This window comes from Salmo trutta, chromosome 22 (assembly GCF_901001165.1).
Source record: "Salmo trutta chromosome 22, fSalTru1.1, whole genome shotgun sequence".
Taxonomy (NCBI): Eukaryota; Metazoa; Chordata; class Actinopteri; order Salmoniformes; family Salmonidae; genus Salmo; species Salmo trutta.
In genome coordinates this window covers 29,284,442-29,309,838 of record NC_042978.1, presented here as the reverse complement: position 1 = coordinate 29,309,838, position 25,397 = coordinate 29,284,442, and the positions used below count along the sequence as shown (strand labels likewise).

Below are 25,397 nucleotides of genomic sequence, written 5' to 3'. Positions count from 1 at the left end.
GGCCATCATTGTATATAATCTTCCCTTCTCCCCCTCCCTGCCATGTGTCACACATTATCATTACACATAAACGCACATAATAGAGTCTTGTGTTTCCTCTCCCTCCCGCCTCTCGTGTGAGTGCATGCGTGGCGCGCTTGTGTCACAGTCTGAAACTTTACAGCCTATTTTTTACATGCCTCCACCTGGCTCTGGTTTTGGATAAAAAACAACTACATTTGATTAGGATTTCATGCATTCCCATCAAAATGAAATCTCTGCTATGGGATGTTATGTTATGGGCTTAAGGGGAAACTAGAGGGGCTGCAATCAGAAGCTCATGTGGCTGGTCATGGTAGCTTGTCTAGCGTATGGCTGCATACACACACATACACAGCTCCAGCTAATGAACGCATGGCCAATAAAATGCTCTCTGCATTGTTTTACTTTCTGTTAATTTGCCTGCCTGCCTGCCCAGGTTGCATTGCTCTTGTTGTGCAGGAATGTAACCAGCCATAGCTTGTACGTTTATACCCTTCAACATTTTTAGATTTTTGATGTTTTCCAGAGAAGAATAGTTTGTGGATATAATTGTATGTTTGCATGTGCGTGTGTGCAGTGTACAGGCATGTGTGTGTGTGTGTGTGTGTGTGTGTGTGTGTGTGTGTGTGTGTGTGTCAAATCACATTTTATTGGTCACATACACGTTTAGCAGATGTTATTGCGGTTGTAGCATAATGCTTGTGATTCTAGCTCCGACAGTGCAGTAATATCTAACAAGTAAAAAATAACAATTACACAACATATACACAATACTACAAATCTAGTAATGGAATGGAATTAAGAGTATAAAAATATATGGACATGCAATGTCAGAGTGGCATAGACTAAGATACAGTAGAATATTATAGGATACAGTATATACATTAGAGGTCGACCGATTATGATTTTTCACCGCCGATACCGATTATTGGAGGCCCCAAAAAAAGCCGATACCGATTAATCGGCCGATTATTATTTTTTTAATAATGACAATTACAACAATACTGAATGAACACTTATTATAACTTAATATAATACATCAATAAAATCAATTTAGCCTCAAATAAATAATGAAACATGTTCAATTTGGTTTAAATAATGCAAAACAAAGTGTTGGAGAAGAAAGTAAAAGTGCAATATGTGCCATGTAAGAAAGCTAATGTTTAAGTGCCTTGCTCAGAACATGGGAACATATGAAAGCTAGTGGTTCCTTTTAACATGAGTCTTCAATATTCCCAGGTAAGAAGTTTTAGGTTGTAGTTATTATAGGAATTATAGGACTATTTCTCTCTATACGATTTGTATTTCATATACCTTTGACTATTGGATGTTCTTATAAGCACTTTAGTATTGCCAGTGTAACAGTATAGCTTCCGTCCCTTTCCTCGCTCCTACCTGGGCTTGAACCAGGAACACATCGACAACAGCCACCCTCGAAGCAGCATTACCCATGCAGAGGAAGGGAAACAACTACTCCAAGTCTCAGAGCGAGTGATGTTTGAAACGCTATTAGCGTGCACCCGGCTAACTAGCTAGCCATTTCACATCGGTTACACCAGCCTAATCTTGGGATAGGCTTGAAGGGGTGGGTATAATTTGTGGAACGTTCCAACAGGAATCTGTTCCAAAAAAACGTAAAGTAAAAGGTTGCCAACCAACAACGCATACAAAGTAGCAACGCATACAAACCTAGCTAACTAGCTGCCGAATAGGCATCAACTCACCACGTAGCTTATTCTTAATGTTTGTCCATAGGCAAACAGACATGTGAGGACAGACATTTTTCGGAATAAACGTGATGAGTGAAAAACGCAATGAAATAGACCACTCCCTACCCGGTATCTTATTCTGCCGCTATACAACTTTCTATGCGTTGTTTTTTGGAAACCTTGTTATTTACGAAGTTTTTGGAATAGATTCCTGTTGGAACGTTCCACAAATTATACCAACCCAGGTTGAAGTCATAAACAGCGCAATGCTTGAAGCACAGCGAAGGGCTGTTTGAATGAATGCTTACGAGCCTGCTGCTGCCTACCACCGCTCAGTCAGACTGCTCTATCAAATCATAGACTTAATTATAATATAATAAACACACAGAAATACGAGCCTTAAGTCATTAATATGGTCGAATCCGGAAACTATCATCTCGAAAACAAAAGTTCTTTTCTTTCAGTGACATACGGAACCGTTCCGTATTTTATCTAACGGGTGGCTAAGTGTAAATATTCCTGTTAGGCATTGATGTTTATGGTTAGGTACATTGGTGCAACGACAGTACTTTTTTCGCAATGTCGAAGTAGGCTGTGATCCAATGAAAATTAACAGGCACCGCATTGATTATATGCAACGCAGGACATGTTAGATATACAAGTAATATCATCAACCATGTGTAGTTAACTAGTGATTATGTTAAGATTGATCGTTTTTTATAAGTCTAATGCTAGCTAGCAACTTGCTTCTTGCTGCCCTCGCGTAACAGGTAGTCAGCCTGTTAATCCTTGTGGAGTGCAATGTAAGGCAGGTGGTTAGAGCGTTGGACTGGTAACCGAAGGTTGCAAAAACGAATCCCCCCTGAACAAGGCAGTTAACCCCCGTTTCTAGGCCGTCATTGTAAATAAGAATGTGTTCTTAATCTGACTTGCCTAGTTAAATAAAGGTGTGTAAAAAAAAATAAGAAAAATCGGCAAATTGGTGGCCAAAAATACCGATTAGCGATTGTTATGAAAACTTGAAATCGGCCCTAATTAATCGGCCATTCCGATTAATCGGTCGACCTCTAATATACATATGAGATGGGTACTGCAAGATATGAAGACATTATTAAATTGGCTAGTGTTCCATCTATTAAAGTGGCCAGTGATTTCAAGTCTATTTATATAGGGCAGCAGCCTCTAAGGTGCAGGGTTGCGTAACTTGGGGGAAGCCGGCTAGGGATGGCTATTTAACAGTTTGATGGCCTTGAGATAGAAGCTGTTTTTCAGTCTCTCTGTCCCAGCTTTGATGCACATGTACTGACCTCGTCTTCTGGATGATAGCAGGGTGAACAGGCAGTGGCTCGGGTGGTTGTTGTCCTTGATGATCTTTTTGGCCTTCCTGTGACATCGGGTGCTGTAGGTGTCCTGGAGAGCAGGTAGTTTGCCCCCGGTGATGTGTGGGTGTGTGTGTGGGTGTCACCCTCTTAGCCCACTAATCACTACCAGATCTCAACACTAACTGAATTTGGAGTAAATTATAGCTTTCAAATAATCTCTCTGCTTTTTCTCTTCTCTGTCTAACAGTCTGTTTCAGAGGCAGATATCTTTCAGTCAAGCTCTGTGGTGTATTAATGTACAGGGAAAGATGTAAAGATCTCAGCTCCGATTTGCACAATCATGACACTTCCTGAAGCCACATCATAGGATAGGTTAGGAAAGGTTAGATTCTGTATAAAAAAATGGTTTACACAACCTGAATACAAGAGTAAGAGGGGGGTGCAGAAGGAGAAACAATTAGGGGTCACAGTTTATATTATTCTGTATTTATTAATTCAGCCTTCTCCTCGTTCATGTGTAACTAGGAACATTCAGGACCTCACATCCTAGTGGTTGACTGTGTTTCAAAGCAGGCTGTGTATAGTGGCAGGTAGTGTGTTTCAGAGCAGGTTATGGGTAAGTTGTAGGGATGCCTCTTTAATCAAGGCTGACTGGTGATTTCAGGCTGCTATCATTGGTCTGTACAGCTTTACTTCACTGTAATTGGCCACTATAAAAGATAACTACCCTGCCTGGCGCACTACACAGTCAGGCTGAGGGAAGGCAGACCCTACACACACAGGCAAGCATGCGCGCGTGCGCACACACACACACGCAGAGACACACACACACACACACACACGCAGAGACAGAATTACACACATTGCAGACTTTACTCAATGGTCTCACGTTGTGCCCAGTTGGTTCCACAGTAAATCAAACCTCTCCATTTCTCTTCCTTTACTGTCATTCAGCTCTCCTCCATGCACAGAATACTGTACATAGACTTACTTTTACAAGTATATCCATCAAATTATCTTAGTTGCATAAACATTTTTCACTTTGCTTCCATTTTGCTGTCATCCTTTGCCGTTATTGAGCTGATCACCCCATGAAAAGTCTGGAGCAAATGTTATTCACATCGCACATCAGAGGAGCAGGGCAGAGGACCAGGGCAGAGGACCAGGGCAGAGGACCAGGGCAGAGGACCAGGGCAGAGGACCAGGGCGGAGGACCAGGGCAGAGGACCAGAGGACAGGACCCGGCAAGGGACCAGGGCAGGGGACAAGGGCAGGGCAGGGGACCAGGGCAGAGGACGAGGGCAGGGGACCAGGGCAGAGGACGAGGTCAGGGGACCAGGGCAGGGAACTAGGGCAACGTACCAGGGCGGGGCAGGGGCTGGACAGGGGTCCAGGGAAGAGCATTGGACCAAGGCAGGGGACCAAGGCAGGGGACCAAGGCAGGGGACCAGGGCAGGCGAGCAGAGCAGGGGACCAGGGCAGGGGACCAGAGCAGGGCACCTCTGTGTGTTGACTCTACCGGTTCTCCCATGGTGCAAGGACCATCAGCCCTCTATGACCGTGAGAGGACGAGGGAAGGAGAGGAAGTCTTTCCAGGAGAAGATGATTTGTTTCTGTAAACAGCATAAAACCCACATCCCCTCTCTTCTCAGTCCCACCTTGTACAAAATACAGTGCACACGGTTTGATCAGTAGTAGCAGACCGTTTCAGTTCACAGACTGTTTCAGTTCACAGACCGTTTCAGTTCACAGACAGTGCTCACGTCTTGATATGTGTCTGTCTCCACACAGTCAACATAAAAGTTTCTGTCCAGTGCAGCCAGTTCATGATATCTGGAGCTGAATAAAGATTTCCCAATTCTAGCCCCATAAAGCCCAGTCTGTGGTTTTCTGACAGGAGTATCTGTCCTTGACCACTTCCTGTTCTGAGCCTGGGGGGAACCAATAGTTTTGGAGAACGTTCTGGTCTTCATATTCAGGAACAGCAGACTAAGTTGCTGCTCTGTAAAACTTCAACCCACTAACTTCACTTTACATGAACAGACATTTGGAGTTAAATAAAAGCAAGAGGGAGTGACAGAGCATGATGATAGTGAGAACATTTCTGATCCAATCTTCAAAATAAAACTTTCATGAAAAGTAAAAACATTCATGAAAGCTTTTAAGCACAGTAATATTTATGTCCCATAGGTTTTACCACTGTGAACCTGTGAGATAAGTTAAGTCAATATTTCTGAATGGTTGGGTTCTGGTGGTAGGGGAGCGGTGGGGTAGTAGGAGGGTGGGGTTAGGTCCGGGGGGAGGGGTGGGAGGAAGGGGACCTGATGATGGTGGGCAAAGGGGGTGGGTCGGTGGGTGGGTGGGTTGGTGGCTGGGGGAGGCTGAGGACTTCCAGTACTGGGGAGTGGTTGGGACTGGTGGGACAGCTAGGAGAGGTCTCACTGTCTTCCTGGCAGGAGGGATGAGGTGAAGCTGGGAAGAGGTGGATGGGAGGTTAAGTTGTATGGGGATTGAGGGTTCCTGTGGTGTTTCACAGCCATTTTTATTTTACACACATTGTCATGTCCAAACCTTAAACAATTTACCAAATTGTACCATTGTGTATTCTACTGCTAATTCTCATGATTGGTCTAAATATTTTTTTTTAACAGGAATACTTATGCAGTGCTATGACCAGCTGTGTGTGTGTGTGAGGGAGGGTCAGTCAGACAGACTTCTCAATCACATCAGCCTATTCATCAGTAGGAATTATCCACCAGCCTACACACACACACACACACACACTGCCACGTCTCACCTCCCTTTAATTATCCAGATGTGTCACTTCAACAAAGAGTCCATTGAAGGGGAATACGTCCATATTTTATACAGGGAGAGTAGACTCTTCTGTGGTAGAAAAATATACAAGAAAAACCTTAGTTTATGAGTCTTTCCTTTTGACAGTAACATAATGTATTGCTCTGGGAGCACAAGACAGGGCACTGTGTGCAGATAGAACTATACTGAACAAAAATATAAACGCAACATGTAAAGTGTTGGTCCAATGTTTCATGAGCTGAAATAAAAGATCCCAGAAATGTTCCATATGCACAAAAAGCTTATTTCCCTCAAATGTTGTGCATAAAAGTGTTTATATCCCTGTTAGTGAGCATTTCTACTTTGCCAAGATAATCCATCCACCTGACAGGTGTGATTTATCAAGAAGCTGATTTAGACCTCATGATCATTTCACAGGTTCAGCTTGTGCTGGGGACAATAAAAGGCCACTCTAAAATGTGCAGTTTGTCACACAACACAATGACACAGATGTCTCAAGTTTTGACGGAGTGTGCAATTGGCATGCTGAGTGCAGGAATGTCCACCAGAGCTGGTGACAGAGAATTTTATGTTAATTTCCCTACCATAAGCCGCCTCCAACGTTGTTTTAGAGAATTTGGCCTCACAACCGCAGACCACCTGGAACCATGCAAGCCCAGGACCTCCACATCCGGCTTCTTCACCTGCGGGATTGTCTGAGACCATCAACCTGGACAGCTGATTAAACTGAGGAGTATTTCTGTCTGCAATTAAGCCTTTTTGTGGGGAAAACTCTTTCTGATTGGCTGGGCCTGGCTGCGCCCCTGCCCAGTCATGTGAAATCCATAGATTAGGGCCTAATAAATGTACTTCAATTGAGTCATTTCCTTATGAACTGTAACGCAGTAAAATCATAAAAAAATGTGCATGTTGTGTTGACATTTTTTTCAATATAGTTAAGAGGTCAATAAATATTGTGTTCTTTTTTTCCTCTTCAACGGTTAAACCATTTTAGACAATTATTATATCCGTTTGGATTTGATTTGGCAGTTTTGAGTTCATAAAAAAGAAAACTGTGGTCTCTCAATTTATTTTCATCTCTCTCTCTGTCTCTCTCACTCTTTCTCTCTGATAACCCCATCAGTGATTTGACCTCCACACCTCAGACTCTCGAGGTATCAGATATGGCCCTTGTGAGTGCTTTGTTTGACTTCTCTCCCACCGGTTCAAGCATGATTGTTTTCCTTTGTGGCTGCCGTGAAAGCATTGAGAAGTGCTTTGCTGTCTGACATTCGTTTGTTATTCTAAAGAGGACTTTGATCTGAGTTTTCTGTTGACTGTTTGACTTTATGTCAGACAGACATGCTCTGAGACTCCCAGCTTCATCTGTTATTAATGCATATATGGTAGGATGGACCATAAGGTTGAATTCCCCTTCAGGATTTAGTACAGAAATAGGATCAAGCATTTAGTTTGCCCCTGTCTCATGATGTCAGTTTGTTTGACAGCAGTAATGAGGGACAGACAGCAGTGGACCAAAGCACAACCGTTCACTTGCTTAGTTAAATATCAATCCCCAGCCTCTAACCCTATACCCTATCCCCTACCCATGACTTCTATTCCCTGCATGCTCCAGTTTAGTGCACACTGTCAAACCCATTGCATGTATCAGAAGTCAACTGTATAACTTAGGTTGCATATGTGCATACTTGGCACAGTATGGTACATACAACTCCAACCAGAGCCCAGTGAGTAATATAGGCTTTGAAAGCTGGTTTGGGGAGGCCCTACTAAGTCTAGGTTGATTCCTGCAGGAGCTATAGGAGTGTATGAAACCCATTCCTGGGTAAAATTAGCCCTATAGTAGGCCCCAGCAACCCCATAGAGCAGGCTGTGTACTAACACACACACACGCATACACACGACAGTAGACCTCTAGCAGCAGGCATGCTTGAGCAGGCTGTGTGAGGGGGAATGTGAGGGACAGTGTATGGCAAGACACAGGTCCTGTCTGTCCACTCTGCCCCACTCTGGCCCCTCACCTTAGGCCTAGGAGGGCCCCTAACTCCCCCTGTGCCTCCTTCTGTACCTTGTTCTGTCCTGCAACCTCCACCTTTCTTCCTGTCTCCCCTGTTCCTCCCCTGTCTCCCTCTACTCCCCTGAATTTACCTCCAGATCAGAAGATCCAACAAATCTCTCTGCTGTCTATAGGGCCTCCAGTATAGCTGAAGAATGATAGAGTTAGTTGGACCCTGAAGAGCTGGGGGGTGAATAGTCCGATCTAGATCCTCTCCACCTCATTTTAGTCAGGAAGTATTTTAATCAGTGAGGTGAGGTGAGAGGTCGGGCTTATGCACCTGTCATCTCTGACCTGTGGACATACTGTACCTGTGCTCTCTTTTCTTCTCTCTCCCCTCCCTCTCTCTCCAGTCCTGACAGCCTGTCAGTGAGAGGTGAGTGTAACTGAACAGCAGCTCAACCGTTGGACTGTAGAAACACTACTCTCAATAGTTTGCTGCATCAGAATAAAACATTGTCAAGAAGAGTTACTCACTGATCATTACTGAATGCTTGATCTCAGCTCCTAACATGTCAGCAAACTTTTACAGACATTGCAAAAACATTTACCGAAAATGGCAATTTGGACTTGATAACTATCGTAAGAAAAAGGAATTTGAGTTTAAAACGATACTGGTGAGTGGATAAGTGTTCCATGCTGCTATGACATGAGAATGAGCAGAAGTTTTCCATAATGGTGAATGTGAGACAGCCCATAACCCTGTGTCCTGTGTGTCAGAGCCTGCTCTGATGTTACCATAGCAAAGCCTTGTTATGAGACAACAGCCCTACGCTCCATGCAGATACCTACCTGGATGGAGAATACAGCTCCTACTAAGAGAGAGAGAGAGGAACGGGCAGTGGTGTAGAGTAACTAAGAAAAAGTACTTCGAAGTACGACTTTATTCGTTTTTCTGCATAACTGTACTTTACTATTTGTATTTTTGGCAACTTTTACTCCACTACATTCCTAAAGAAAATATGTACTTTTTACTTGCATCCATTTTCCCTGACACCCAAAAGAACTTGTTAAATTTGGAATGCTCAAGCAGAACAGCAATATGGTCAAATTCACACACACATCAATATAACGTGTTGTCATTACTACTGCCTCTGAACTGACAGACTTACTAAACACAAATAATGTGTCTGTAAATTATGTCTGAGTGTTGGAGTGTGCCCTTGGCAGTCGGTAAATAAAAAATAAAAAATAAATTGTGCCATCTGGTTGGCTTTATTTAAGGAATTTGAAGTATGACAGTTGAGTACTTTTTCCACCACTGTACTTACACTATCGGTGAAAAGTTTTAGAACACCAACTCATTCAAGGGTTTTTCTTTATTTTTACTATTTTCTACATTGTAGAATAATAATGAAGACATCAAAACTATGAAATAACACATTTGGAATCATGTAGTAACAAAAAGTGTTAAACAAATCAAAATATATTTTATATTTGAGATTCTTCAAAGTAGCCACCCTTTGCCTTGATGACAGCTTTGCACACTCTTGGCATTCTGTGTAGGGGGAGTCACCTGGAATGCATTTCAATTAAGAGGTGTGCCTTCTTAAAAGTTAATTTGTGGAATTTCTTTCCTTCTTAATTCGTTTGAGCCAATCAGTTGTGTTCTGACAAGGTAGGGGTGGTATACAGAAGATCGCCCTATTTGGTAAAAGACCAAGTCCATATTATGGCAAGAACAGCTCAAATAAGCAATGAGAAACTAAGTCCATCATTAATTTAAGACATGAAGGGTCAGTCAATACGGAAAATTTCAAGAACTTCGAACGTTTTTTCTTGTGCAATCACAAAAACCATCAAGCACTATGATGAAACTGGCTCTCATGAGGACTGCCACAGGAATGGAAGACCCAGAGTTACCTCTACCGCAGAGGATACGTTCATTCGAGTAAGCTGCCTCAGAAATTGCAGCCCAAATAAATGCTTCACAGAGTTCAAGAAACAGACACATCTCAACATCAACTGTTCAGGGGAGAATGTGTGAATCAGGCCTTCATGGTCTAAATGCTGAAAATAAATCACTACTAAAGGGCACCAATAATAAGAAGAGACTTGCTTGTGCCAAGAGACACGAGCAATGGACATTAGACCGGTGAAAATGTGTCCTTTTGGTACCAACCGCCGTGTCTTTGTGAGACACGGTGTTGGTGAACAGATGATCTCTGAATGTGTATTTCCCACTGTAAAGCATGAAGGAGGAGGTGTTATGGTGTGGGGGTGCTTTGCTGGTGACACTGTCAGTGATTTATTTAGAATTCAAGGCACACTTAACCAGTACGGCTACCACAGCATTCTTCAGCGATACGCCATCCCATCTGGTTTGCGCTTAGTGGGACTATAATTTGTTATTCAACAGGACAATGACCCAATACACCTCCAGGCAGTGTAAGGCTCTATTCTACCAATTAGGAGAGTGATGGAGTGCTGCATCAGATGACCTGGCCTCCACAATCCCCTGACCTCAACCAAATTGAGATGGTTTGTGATGAGTTGGACCGCAGAGTGAAGGAAAAGCCGCCAACAAGTGCTCAGCATATGTGGGAACTTCTTCAAGACTGTTGGAAAAACATTCCAGGTGAAGCTGGTTGAGAGAATGCTAGAGTGTGCAAAGCTGTCATCAAGGCAAAGGGTGGCTACTTTGAAGAATCTGAAATCTAAAAGATATTTTGATTTGTTTAACACTTCTTGTTACTACATGATTCCATATGTGTTATTTCATAGTTTTGATGTTTTCACTATTATTCTACAATGTAGAAAATAGTAAAAAATAAAGAAAAACCCTTGAATGAGTAGGTGTTCTAAACCTTTTGACCAGTAGTGTAAGTATGTTTAAAACCAGATAGTTTTAGACTTTTAGTAGTATTTTGCCAGGTGATTTTTTTACTTTTACTTTAGTAAATTTCTGTTAAGGTACACTACATGACAAAAAGTATGTGGACACCTCCTCGTCGAACATTAATATGGAGTTGGTCTCCCTTTGCTGCTATAACAGCCTCCACTCTTCTGGGAAGGCTTTTAGCTACATGTTGGAACATTGCTGCAGGGACTTGCTTCCATTCAGCCACAAGAGAATTAGTGAAGTCGGGCACTGATGTTGGGCGATTAGGCCTGGCTTGCAGTCAGCGTCCCAATTCATTCGATGAGATTGAGGTCAGGGCTCTGTGCAGGCCAGTCAAGTTCTTCCATACTGATCTCGACCATCCATCTCTGTATGGACCTCACTTTGTGCACGGGGGCATTGTCATGCTGAAACAGGAAAGGGTTTTCCCCAAACTGTTGCCACAAATTTGGAAGCACAGAATCGTCTAGAATGTCATTGTATGCTGTAGCATTAAGATTTATTTTCAATGGAACTAAGGGGCCAAGCCCGAACCATGAAAAACAGCCCCAGACCATTATTCCCCCTCTACCAAACTTTACAGTTGGCACTGTGCATTCGGGCAGGTAGCGTTCTCCTGGCATCCACCAAACCCAGATTTGTCCATCGGACTGCCAGATGGTGAAGCGTGATTCATCACTTCAGAGAACCCGTTTCCACTGCTCCAGAGTCCAATGGCGGCGAGCTTTACACCACACCAGCCGACGCTTGGCATTGCGCATTTTTATCCTAGACTTGTGTGCGGCTGCTCGGCCATGGAAACACATTTCATGAAGCTCCTGACGAACAGTTCTTGTACTGACATTGCTTCCAGAGGCAGTTTGGAACTCAGTAGTGAGTGTTGCAACCGATGACAGACCAATTTTACGTGCTACGCGCTTCAGCACTTGTCGGTCCCGTTCAGTGAGCTTGTGTGGCCTACCACTTTGCAGCCAAGTGGTTATTGCTCCTAGATGATTCCACTTCACAATAACAACACTTATGGTTGACCGGGGCATCTCTAGCAGGGCAGACATTTGACCAACTGACTTGTTGGAAAGGTGGTATCCTATGACAGTGCCATGTTGAAAGTCACTTTTACCACCACTAGGAAGTTGTAGAAAGGTTTGTGTGTGTGTGTGTGTGTGTGTGTGTGTGTGTGTGTGTGTGTGTGTGTGTGTGCGCGCGCACGTTAAACTGTTACACAATCACATGCAGATCAGTGTTAACCTCAAGGAATGGAAGATAGGACAGATTTTAAGAGTATTTCGACAGATCAGGGCCTTGGTAAATGGAAAATCTATTTTTTCTCATGCTAACTTTATGTCCACTTTTACATGAGAGCTGTTCTCTCTGACCACATGGTAAATACCTCTCTGACTCTCCCTCCCCAACACATGACACAAGCCACCAGCTGTTTGTGTTTCATTAACTGTTTAAGCCCAGCATTAGCACCTATATATTTACCCTTATAAGGAGGCCAGTGTCTTACTGTGATATGGCTGTAATCTGATACTACAGGAAATGGAGCACTTCTGAAGGAGAAACTAACTAGATGATGTATGTTGATGATGGTGAATGCACAATGAGGCCATTCAGAGGTCGATGGGTGTTGGTGAAGGGGAGCTGTTGAGAGTTTGTACAGTTTTACAGCTGTTTTGTGATTAGCTGATTACAATAACATAATTACAGTGATGTTATTGTATTTGTGAGAGGAAGGATGGTTTAGAAATCGTATGCCGAATGTCTGACGACTTGCATGAAAGCAGGATTCCTTATATTCTGGAATTTAAGATATTATAAATGGCTATTTGTTTCTAGGAACTGTATAGAGATGAAGAAGTCGTTCTGTAATGTCGGGTGTCAGAGTTCCATCTTGGCAGTGGTATTGGGCGGCAGATCTGAATATGTATCCCACAGCCAGAATACAACTCTATTATACTGTATGAAACTCCAGGTTTTTACACTGATATCTGGCAGTGGCCTGGTTATTGTGAGGTTTCTAGGTGGTGTGAGTGTGTAAGTGTGGTCTCTGGGTGTAGAGGTATGTGAGTGTGTGGAGGATGGTGAGTATGTGTAAATGTTTACTGCAGAAGGCACTTAGAGGTTTAGTGGAGGGGTGAGTGTGTGTGGAGGATGGTGAATGTGTGTAAATGTTTACTGCAGAGGGCACGGAGAGGTTTAGTGGAGGTGTGGGTGGGTGGTCATGTTTAACTATACTTGTGGAGACCAGAAGTCCCAACAAGTATAGTAAACAAACAAAAATGTTACGAACTGGGGACATTTTGTTAGTCCCCACAAGTTAAAATGCTATTTCTAGGGGCGTTAAGGTTAGGGGTAGGAGCTAGGTTTAAGGTTAGGTTTAGGGTAAAGTTTGGAGTAAGGGTTATGGGTTAGGAAAAATTGGATTTTGAATGGGACTGAATTGAGTATCCCCACAAGGTCAGTTATACAAGACTGTGTGTGTGTGTGCCTGTGCGTGTGTGTGTACATGAGGAGTGGTGTGCTGCTTGAGCCTGACATGTTGATCTATCAGCCACTCCTACGCAGCCTCGCACTGCCAAGAGAAAGTTGTTTGGCCAGGGATGAACAGCCGGAAATGTCCCACACACAAACACACACACACACGTGCCCCTTTGGCCTAGGATGAAGACCAGGGAACCTCCCCTTTGGCTTTCTGATCTCTCCAGCTTAACTCTATACAGTCCATAGTACACTCTTCACCCCTCTGCTTTTCTCTTCAAAACTACACTGCCACTTTACCTAATGTTCCGAAAGCCTATGAATTTACATGGTAGTTGCATAGGTGCAGTGTATTGACATTGCATTTCCACATTGTTACATGGTACTTCCAACTGTTGCTGTCCAAAGATTACAATCTTGCTAGAGAAATGTTGACTTTTATATAAACAAAGATAGAACAACCACTAATGATTCTGCTCCAGTTGTTCTCCTTCTTTAAATGGTGTTTGTTACATAAGAAGCGATTAACACAGTGAGATCGCCACATCCTTAGACTGCATTTACATGTGCAACCCCGACTCTCTCCCCCCACACCTTTTACTGGATCATTATTAGTGGTAGGTCAGACAACCACATGAGACTAGAGTAAATCACTAAAAGATCACTGTGAGTGGACATCGACATTTCCTGTAAGGTAAGAGGAGATTATACCATTGGCTGTTTGGGTCTGTTGAAGAGAGGAGGCGTGCTGGACCTCTCACTGTCTCTCTCTCTCTCTCTGTCCCTCGATCTGACTCTCTTTCTTTCTGACGCTCTCTCTCGCTGTCTCTGTCCCTCTGTCTGTCTTTCTCTGTCTCTCTCTGCCTCCCTCTCTGAAATGCTGCCTTAATTTATTCCTGCCTCCTTCTGTCTGAAGTCCTCTCTAACACACACACACAAACACAGCCAGGGGACAAAGAACTACTAAAGAATATTACACACACAGCCAGGGGATGGAGAACTGCTAAACAATATTTTACACACAGCCAGGGGATGGAGAACTGCTAAAGAATATTACACACACAGCCAGGGGATGGAGAACTACTAAAGAATATTACACACACAGCCAGGGGATGGAGAACTACTAAAGAATGTTAAAGTATTTACTTTTAGTATTTACTTTTAGTGCCAGTCCAGGCACGTCGTCCAGTCCCGCCCCAAGGCCGGAGCCTCCTCTGCGCCGGTGCCCAGTCCAGGCACGGCGGCCAACCCAGTTCCATGGCCGGAGCCTCCTCTGCGCCGGTGCCCAGTCCAGGCACGGCGGCCAACCCAGTTCCATGGCCGGAGCCTCCTCTGCGCCGGTGCCCAGTCCAGGCACGGCATCTAGTACCGCTCCAAGGCCGGAGCCTTCCTCTGCGCCAGTGCCCAGTCCAGGCACGGTGTTCAGCCCGGCGCCATGGCGGGGGCTACGACCTGCACCAGAGCCAGAGCCGCCACCGACACTAGTCACCCCAGTTGGTTTCAGGTTTTGCGGCCGAAGTCCGCACCTTTGGGGGGGGTACTGTCACACCCTGACCATAGAGAGCCCTTGGTTCTCTATGGTGTAGTTGGTCGGGCGTGACTAGGGGGTGTTCTAGTTCATTATTTCTGTTGGTGTTTTGTATGGTTCCCAATTAGAGGCAGCTGGTAATCGTTGCCTCTAATTGGGGATCATATTTAGATAGCCTTTTTCCCACCGGTGTTTTGTGGGATATTGTTTGGTTTTGTGCTTGTTGCACCACGTAGTCACGTTTTGTTGCTTGTTAGTTGTTTTGTTGAAGAAGTTTCACTTTAAATAAATATGTGAACCTCAACACACGCTGCGCCTTGGTCCGTCTCTTACAACAACCGTGACATAGATGTATGGGTATAGTTTTATGTACAGTTTTATTACTCAGAGCTGGCTACTGTAATGTTGAATTATCCCCGCCATTTTGATTTTAATATGCTTTCACTCTTCACTCATGGTAAGATAATGAATGAATGGAAATTCCACTTTCAGACAGCAATCATTGTCTTTATTGAGCAAATGAAAACCATTCCTCCAGTAAAAGCTGCAGCTTTCCCTTGAACCTCTCAGATGATCTGGTTCTCTGGAGGAAAGACATGAAACTGCACCAACTGCCTGAATATACCACATGAATCCGAATACAGACCCTAAAACCTCTGTTTCATTTCACCACAGTCTAAATACTTCAACTTGTATGACATGTTCTGACTGTTGTTTTCTCATTGATTTCAGGTTTGAAGACCCTCTGTGTGTGTGTGTGTGTGTGTTTGGGATGAAGTGCCTGTGGGGGGGACACTTTCCGCTGATCATCCTGCTCTACCTGTTAGGAGACGTCACCTCGCAGGTTAACCCAGGTGAGTGTTCGCATAGGAACGGTATGTGGAACGTTGTGTGCGCATGTGTGTGTACGTTTCCAGTTGGTGGCGTTAACTGCTACTGCTGTCTCTGATGTGAGTGAGACTGTTCTGTTGTCCATGGGTCTCTCCCCTGTTCTGTTGTCCATGGGTCTCTCCACTGTTCTGTTGTCCATGGGTCTCTCCACTGTTCTGTTCGCACTCTAGGGGTGGTTCACTGAGGGAAAGTGTGATATCAATGAGACGACCAATTATATTTTACTAGGAAACCCAGTGACAACACTTGGTGTGCAGAGATGGAGCACTAACACCTTGGCAACAGCGAGCAAATCAGTCAAGTCCTGAGAAATGCAACGACCTTGGACTGTAGTATGTGTCACAACATTATAGAGCTGCTTTCATTAAATAGAAGTTTAGAATTGTATAATAGAGCAGGGCACAGGGCCAAGCAATAGACCTAGGAGTGTGTGTGTGCGCACACAAGAGCTTGCGCGTCTGCATGTGCGTGTGTGCTTTGAGGTCTTTTACAGCTGTGGTGTAGCAGTCTATACTCTGAGGGAGATAATTGTACAGTCAGTCCTCCACATTAACATTGCTGTTTCATTACATCCTGCTCAAGGCATACTACAAACACACCAGAACATTTTTCACTAACTCGTCTGGGGCGCCTCAAAGTAAACAAAGGCTATGTTTATGATTATGATTTTTCCACGCCGATGCCGATACCAATTATTGGAGGGCCAAAAAAAAGCTGATACCGATTAATCGGCCAATTTTTGTTGTTGTTGTTGTTTGTAATAATGACAATTACAACAATACTGAATGAACACTTATTTTAACTTAATATAATACATCAATAAAATCCATTTAGCCTCAAATAAATAATGGTTTAAATAATGCAAAAACAAAGTGTTGGAGAAGAAAGTAAAAGTGCAATATGTGCTATGTAAGAAAGCAAACGTTTAAGTTCCTTGCTCAGAACATGAGAACATATGAAAGCCGGTGGTTCCTTTTAACATGAGTCTTCAATATTCCCAGGTAAGAAGTTTTAGGTTGTAGTTATTATAGGAATTATAGGACTATTTCTCTCTATACGATTTGTATTTCATATACCTTTGACTATTGGATGTTCTTATAAGCACTTTAGTATTGCCAGTGTAACAGTATAGCTTCTGCCCCTCTCCTCGCTCCTACCTGGGCTCGAACCAGGAACACATCGACAACAGCCACCCACGAAGCAGCGTTACCCATGCAGAGCAAGGGGAACAACTACTCCAAGTCTCAGAGCGAGTGACGTTTGAAACGCTATTAGCGCGCACCCGCTAACTAGCTAGCCATTTCACATCGGTTACACCAGCCTAATCTTGGGAGTTGATAGGCTTGAAGTCATAAACAGCGCAATGCTTGAAACACAGCGAAGAGCTGCTGGCAAAACGCACAAAAGTGCTGTTTGAATGAATGCTTACGAGCCTGCTGCTGCCTACCACCGCTCAGTCAGACTGCTCTATCAAATCATAGACTTAATTATAACATAATAACACACAGAAATACGAGCCTTTGGTCATTAATATGGTTGAATCCGGAAACTATCATCTTGAAAACAAAATGTTTTTCCTTTCTGCGAAATACGGAACCGTTCAGGTATTTTATCTAACGGGTGGCATCCCTAAGTCTAAATATTCCTGTTACATTGCGCAACCTTCAATGTTATGTCATAATTACGTAGCCAGGCGCCAGGCGGCCCAAACTGTTGCATATACCCTGACTCTGTGTGCAATGAACGCAAGAGAAATGACACAATTTCACCTGGTTAATATTGCCTGCTAACCTGGATTTCTTTTAGCTAAATATGCAGGTTTAAAAATATATACTTCTGTGTATTGATTCTAAGAAAGGCATTGATGTTTATGGTTAGGTACAGTCGTGCAACGATTGTGCTTTTTTCGCAAATGTGCTTTTGTTAAATCATCCCCCGTTTGGCAAAGTCGGCTGTCTATGTTAGGAAGAAATAGTTTTCACAGTTCGCAACGAGGCAGGCGGCCCAAACTTCTGCATATACCCTGACTCTGTTGCAAGAGAAGTGACACATTTTCCCTAGTTAAAAGAAATTCATGTTTGCAGGCAATATTAACTAAATATGCAGGTTTAAAAATATATACTTGTGTATTGATTTTAAGAAAGGCATTGATGTTTATGGTTGGAGCAACGTGTACCTAAGCGATTATATGCAACGCAGGACAGGCTAGATAAACTAGTAATATCATCAACCATGTGTAGTTAACTAGTGATTATGATTGATTGATTGTTTTTTATAAGTTTAATGCTAGCTAGCAACTTACCTTGGCTTCTTACTGCATTCGGGTAACAGGCAGGCTCCTCGTGGAGTGCAATGTAAAGCAGGTGGTTAGAGCGTTGGACTAGTTTAACCGTAAGGTTGCAAGATTGAATCCCCGAGCTGACAAGGTAAAAATTGGTCCTTCTGCCCCTGAACAAGGCAGTCAACCCACCGTTCCTAGGCCCTCATTGAAAATAAAAATGTGTTCTTATCTGACTTGCCTAGTTAAAAAATAAATAAAATAAATAAATAATAACAATAATAATAATAAAAATAAATGTAAATAAGAAATCGGCCAAATCGGCGTCCAAAAATACAGATTTCCGATTATTATGAAAACTTGAAATCAACCCTAATTAATCGGCCATTCCGATTAATCGGTCGACCTCTATTTCAAATGCTGTAAACTTGTATTTATCTGTGGCTTGGTGCAGAGAAATGACAATTTGTTTTCGTGGACTTTCATGATCATACATAACAACTTTAAAATATTTTTCAGTGGAGTGACACACACACTTGACATGCCCTTCTCTCCATTCATGTGTGTATTTTACAGCCTACAATGTGGCTGATCTTTAAGACTAGCATGTTGCTATAATGGCAGGCTGAGCGAGAGAGAAGGTTTTAAGAAGAGGGTGTTCTCTCCAAAGGGACAGGGCAGTGGTGGGTGCTGTGGTTGTTTTCAGGCCTCTCTACATCTCGTTATGACTGTTGTCATGACGTTGGCCTCTTTGGGTACAGGAAGGACAGTTGACCCCCTCCCCTTTGTACCATCACCCAACCTACCTTCCCCCCCAACCCAGGGTTGTAAAAATTCCAAGAGGAGAATCTACTACAACATGTTTCATAGAGAGACAAAGGAAATTCTTCCAACTCATAGAATTGGAGAACCTAGCGACATGTGTGTTCTGGAGAAGATATGGAAGATTGATGAAGACTCCAGCTACGAACTGATCCGCTTGGTACAATTTTGTGATACTCAGAAGAGACAATATAGCCATATTACCCTAAAACGGTCTACATGATAGCCTCAGCGATGAGACTGAATCCACATGGTTGTATACAATGTATTATTTAGGATAAAGCTATTTGTAATACATTGAGATGCTATGTACTGATGTTAATGTGATAGAATTATATTTCTGTAACCAAGTCTAGCTCAGTCATAGGCACGCCCCCAGGGACACATACAGGACCAGGCGTCATTTGACAAGCCTGTTCTCTGGGCCCTATAAAACACCCCCTGATTTACATTTCTACAGACCAGGCCTCCACTCCATCGTGAGTTTGGCCCAGAGGTTTGACCAGCCAAGTATTCTACTGAAAGTGAACCATACCACGTGGTTAACTTTTAGACTATCGATATCGACAGAATAAGAACAAGTCTTTGATATTAATTATTAGTCTGCAGCTAAGTAAATTATATCATCGAACGCGAAGACCAACCACATCCATTCTATGACGACATTCATGAATGTCGCTCTGACAGATCCATTCTAACCGAGAGAGAGAGAACGCTGACAAACTCTCCATCAGAACAAAACTCTCCAACAAGAATCCCGACAACACATGAGCGAAAATATATATTGATTGCAAATGTTCCCGAATGAGTGAGCCTTCAATTGTCAATTGTTAATATTAATGAACTCTGTGTAACTTCTCAGCTTACCGTTTTATGACCCATTGTCTAACAGACCAGCCATGCTTGTTAGCCAGTAGGGCACATTACTATGCCAATCCTTGGTGACGATAGTTGCTGTTTGTATGTTTTCTGTTAATTACTTAGTGTAGTAAATAAATGATTTTAAGACAATTGATGTATGGATGATTTTAGTAAAGACTGGGTTCGTGCAGATAACCAAGAATTTACAACTTTCATGATGAGACTGAAACAACATACGGGTTAAGATTGACTGCTATCGATGTAAAATATTACTAAGTATTTTAAGAGTTTATTCAGAGGATAAACGTTCTTCTATAAACGTTCTTCTGTGGTGCCCCGACTTTCTAGTTAATTACATTTACATGATTAGCTTAATCAGGTAATATTAATTACAGAGAAATAATTTTATAAGTTAGCATGTCATATCACTTAATCCGGCATAGCCAAAGACACGACATATATGGTGCCCCCTGTGAGGAATCTAAGATAGAATTGGACTTTGCTGTGAAATTCTATATATCAATTGTGCAAACAGAATTGTACAAACAGCCTGCTATCTAAACAAAGTGATTGTGCATTTTCCATTGAGAGAAGCTATTCAAAATAGCCCCGGTCTTATATCGATAGCAGTGAGGAATAAATTCCAGTTTTAGTCCGTTAGGCCAAACGGTACTATTTCTGTCGGTAAATATTAACTTCTAGAGTAAGGTTAGAATTTAGAAGTTAACTGTCCGGTTACCGAGCCGAATAATTTGCCTACCGCACTAGGACAGTGTGGGCAGACCGTATGCGTATCTGTATTTTAGTACCGTGTCGCTCCGGTCAGCATAAACGCTAGCAGAATATGCTGAATGGGGTTAAGGTGAGACGTCACTAGAAAACCCACCCTTTCCATAAGTGAAAGGATCCTATTTTGGTGCTTGGAAGGATACTTCTGAACCAAGTAGCAATAGCTTAGCATTACGGGCAAGCTAACAGAGAGGGAACATTTCCTCTCTCCGTACCACGTTTAAAATTCCTCCATAGCGCGACGGAAGTCCGACCTTTGTACTTCCGTTTAAATTTCATCATTCTGCACCCTGGTGGTGAAGAATTGCCAGCACACCTCTAGGGGAAATTCAAACGTGGAGCACGGGATATGACGTCTCATTCAATTTAACTAACAAGTGAAATTGCCAGATTTACCTTTTCAAGTGGATCTTTTTAAAAAAAATATCCAAAATTGATTGGGCGTCCATAATGAGACATGATTAACTTTTCCAAACTTAACTTAGATGAAGCAAGGCTCTCAGGTTAATTGAAAGTTAATTCCCAGATAGCCTCCACAGGTTTGATATATCATAAATAGATTAATCAGTAAAATCTGCTTTAGCAAGGCACATTCAGTAAAACCCATTACTGACGGGAGTGAATCCCATGTGGCTTCGGCCTTAAGGGAAAGTATAGTGGTGAATGTACTCTAAACATTTAAACTACATTACTGTTATGATAACTCCGCAATCTGAATTGCTTGGGTATCATTGCCTCATTCAATTTATTTAGTTAAATTGTCGAACATACCTTTCTAGGTTCTTCCAACTGAATGAGACAACTTAAACTTTGCATATTAACCTTGATGAAGCAACCTCTCAGGTAATTCAAAGTTAATTCCCAGATAGCCTATACAGGTTTGATATATCATAAATAGATTAATCAGTAAAATCTGCTTTAGCAAGGCACCTTCAGTAAAACCCATTACTGACGGGAGTGAATCCCATGTGGCTTCGGCCTTAAGGGAAAGTATAGTGGTGAATGTACCCTAAACATTTAAACTACATTACTGTTAGGATAACTCCGCAATCTGAATTGCTTGGGTATCATTGCCTCATTCAATTTATTTAGTTAAATTGTCGAACATACCTTTCTAGGTTCTTCCAATTAAATGAGACAACTTAAACTTTGCATATTAACCTGGATGAAGCAAACTCTCAGGTAATTCAAGTTTAATACCCAGACAGCCTACCCAGGTAGGACTAATCATTGGCATTGATTAATTCAATTTGCTTTTGCAAATTCATTCACGCCCAACTTCCACAGTACTGTACAGTACTGATGGTTCATTAACGTCTATAAATAGATTAAAATCGTCTTTGCAGCTCCCCACGTTCCAAAACCAAATTTTGGAAAATTAGGAAAAACATTTTTCCTTTCAAATGTTCTAATAATGTGCAAGCTATCAGAGGGGGTGGTCCCCACTCGCCCGCTAATTAGTGAACCTCCACCCGTAAATGGATTGATCTCTGACCTCAGCAGCGATAACAACCCTAATTATGCCATTAGTGGAAAAGCAGACAACAATGTTTTCCAAAATCAACCATCGGGTGCAGGCCTCGTAAAGGTTCTCTCCAGTCTAGCTCTGATGTCTTGCCATCCGAGATTGCCATCTGTCCAATACTGCAGTGCACAGCTGAAGCACGAGCAGGTAATGGTAGACATAAAGGGACAGGTGAAGAGAACCGGGAAACCAATGACCAAGGCAGACAAGGGAAAAATTCTGCTAGCTATGGAACTGCGTTCGAAAACTGAACAATTAAATGAAATTGCAAAAACGTATGACGATGAACAAGCACAAGCTCTTCAACAAAATCGTTTTCTACAGGAACAAAATCATATGCTACAGGAACAACTCGATTTAGCCAAAACTAAATACGATGATGTCCACGCCAAACTAGATAAATCTGAAGAGTTATCTACAAACAGGAGCGCTCAACTTGACAACATGCATGCTGTTTTGTTGAATGTTACTCAAAATAACACGGTGCTCCTCAAAGCGCTGCAGACCAAAGACGATCAGTTAATGAACACAATGACAAAGTTGGATGATAAATCAGCAGAACTTATTGAAGTTGCTGACCAAATGAATGATGAGAGAACTCAGGTGATGAGGTTGGAAATATTGATTTCTAAGCAAGCAGAGGAAATCTCATCACTGAATCTCTCGCTCCGTACTCAAGACCTCTATCTGCAAACCATGACAGATAAGTTTGAGACCGAAAGGAGCAGGTGTGACACTCACGTGTCCAAAATCAGTACTCTAAGCGCTCAAGTGGACTCTGCAATGCAGCAGAATTCCACCCTTAGGTACCATCTGGAGGAAATCCAGAATGGTCACGCTCTACAGCGCGACTTCCCATCCAAGCAACCGGAGCCCTGTACTCACAGGAGTGAAGACAATAGGTTTCAGACCTTGCCTCCCTCATGTGTCCCTCAGTCTTCTCCTCTTTGCCCTTCGGCACTGAGTAATCTGGCGCCTCTTGGCCAACAACAACAAGGCTTGGCTTCCTCTCTTGGCCTTTCGGCCCCAATCTCTCCACAGGATGAAGCCAACCCTCTCCGCCCGCTTGGCGCGGAATACCTTGACAAACTCGTCAAGAATTTCCCCACCTTTGACCCCATTCCAGGTCAGCCAAACGATACTGAGACGTTCCTAGCTGACATAGAGGACGCATTGGATGGCTACCCGAACGCTACGGGTTCTGACAGGGTTTACCTGTTGAAGCGAACGTCAAATAGACACGTGACAAGGTTCATTCGTCTACAACAGCAACACGTGCTAAATGACTACACTAAACTTGCCACAGCTTTGAAATTAGAATTCAGTGGTTCTGCGACTCGCAAACACGATAGCTCACTGGCTAACACCGTCAAACAAGCTCGGAACGAACACCCACAAGCTTACTATCATAGGCTTCGTTCAGCTTACTTTGGCCTACTCACAGAAACAGGAATGGAAGAGCTTTTACCATTCAAACAAATGTTTCTGTCGAACATGTATCCCACCTTCATTACCTACTTGGGCCCTGCCGCCCACGTTGGCTTGCCTATCTTACAACTCAGAGAGCTTGCAGGCACAGCTTTTGAGGCATCAAAAGTTCACAACGCTAAGAGCCCTGATCACTCAGTTTTGAAGTTTAACCAGGAGCACTCACTCCAGTTAGAGGGTGCATTATCAGGTATTGGAGCGTCGAGAGATGACGCACAACAACAGTTTCTACCACGAAACCATGATTCCAATAACCTCCGCGGTCGAAATAACTGTAAAGTACGTAGCCATCAACATGACTACTGCTACAATCGACCCGTTCGCTACGTTCCTGCACCCAACCCACAAAAAGTGTCAGAGCACAAGGGTAACAAAGGGTTGAAGGACGATCAAAACGTAGACCAATGTTCTCCAGAAGTCCCACTATGGGAAGAACTTAAGCGAGAACAATTTGAGAAAAGGGTAAAAGATAAGTCACAAGGACTAGACGGGGAATTACCGGACACCAGGTCCGCAGGAATTAACACCCATAGCAAGGACGTTAAAGTTCAAATTTCTCCCGCTCTCATTCAAGACCCTATCCAGGGCCCGCTTGATCAAGAAACAAGCCCCCAGGCTTTGTCTATAGACTCTGATACAAAAGTTGCGAAGAAAAAGGTCAAACGCTTCGTTAAAGCCAAGCCCACTCAAAATCGGAAAAGTCAATCTGCTTCCACCTTGAACAGACATGGCACATCACGTCGTTGCGAACGACCACTCCACTTTGTGGGGAATATGTCCACTAACCACGAATCTAAACGGCCATACCTGGAAACAGTCCTGGAGGACTGCTTAGCTTGTCATGCGCTAATTGATTCGGGTGCGACAATATCACTCATCTCTCAAACATTGTTTGATGATCTAAAAAGGGCTTTGAAGCCAACTAAACGTTGGTTAAAAGTGGAACGATGCGACACTAAACTTCGAGGGGTCACTCAGACTACCTCGCCTCTCACATTGAGAGTCATGCTGAAACTACACTTCCAGGACGTATCGCTCGTTCACCCTGTGTATGTTACCAGCCTCGAAACTGTAACCCTCCTACTTGGAGCAGACTTGATGGATCGGTTACTCCCATTGATGGATTGGAAAACCAACCAGGTATGGTCACAGGCCACAGTGCCTTCTCCACTGACCACACTGTCTTCCCCTAACGCTAGCTGCAACGCAGTCCTTCACGAGGGGTATCTGTCGAAAGCACCCCTTGGGAAAAAGACGTTTAGAAACCTCTTGGTGCAGAATCCGATCCAAGGAGATATTACGATATCTCGACACATTCCATCAGCCAACCTGATTGACCATTCTTTTCATGATTTCGAGCCAGCAGTCTCTGTGAATAAGCAACTTCCCTCCTCCTTGCAGTCGTGCAATACGATAGTTGATATGCACTTCTCTTGCCCTTTGGACACTTCCGCAAGCACTGCGGCCGTCCCAGCAAGAAAAACATTGATGCGCAGAGTATACTCTGCTTCCGATGATACACCTTCCGCTTTGTTGGGGACTGTCACCCCTTACAATGACACTAATGGCGTCAGTCCAGCAACTGACCCGATAACTCCCACAGGTGAAACACTTTTCAATATCACAGACCGATATCCTCGTCTCAGTTCGCAGGTAATGAAGAGGTTGCCACACGCGGATGCGGTGGGGACTGACATGCCTCGACAGCCACTGAGCGTTTTGAAGCACAAACACCAGGAGATTTGGTTGAAAGGTTACAGCCATTCTCATAACAACGCGGCCGCTGAAAACTCGTACGTAGGGTCCGATCTTCTTGTTTGCGCATCGGACACCAACACCACCCGCTGGTGGGGGGGTCCCGAGGCACAAAGGGGGGGAATAGTAGCCCAGACCCATGATGAGCCTCATCGAGGCCGGTGGGGGGGTCAAGACTACGGACAACACCGTACGAGGCCGCCAGAGCATAA

The 25,397-nt window shown here is 43.4% G+C and overlaps 1 protein-coding gene across 3 annotated transcripts in view; it reads left to right on the top strand.

Moving 5' to 3' along the window:
• The window catches only part of LOC115158554 (discoidin domain-containing receptor 2), a 60,317-nt gene that overhangs the window by 9,012 nt on the left and 25,908 nt on the right, over positions 1-25,397 (top strand). For all 3 annotated transcript variants that reach the window (XM_029707652.1, XM_029707653.1, XM_029707651.1), the window contains exon 2: positions 15,509-15,630. In XM_029707652.1, the coding sequence (XP_029563512.1) occupies positions 15,549-15,630 (82 nt within the window). In that variant the 5' untranslated portion in view covers positions 15,509-15,548. The remainder of the gene's footprint in view (positions 1-15,508; positions 15,631-25,397) is intronic.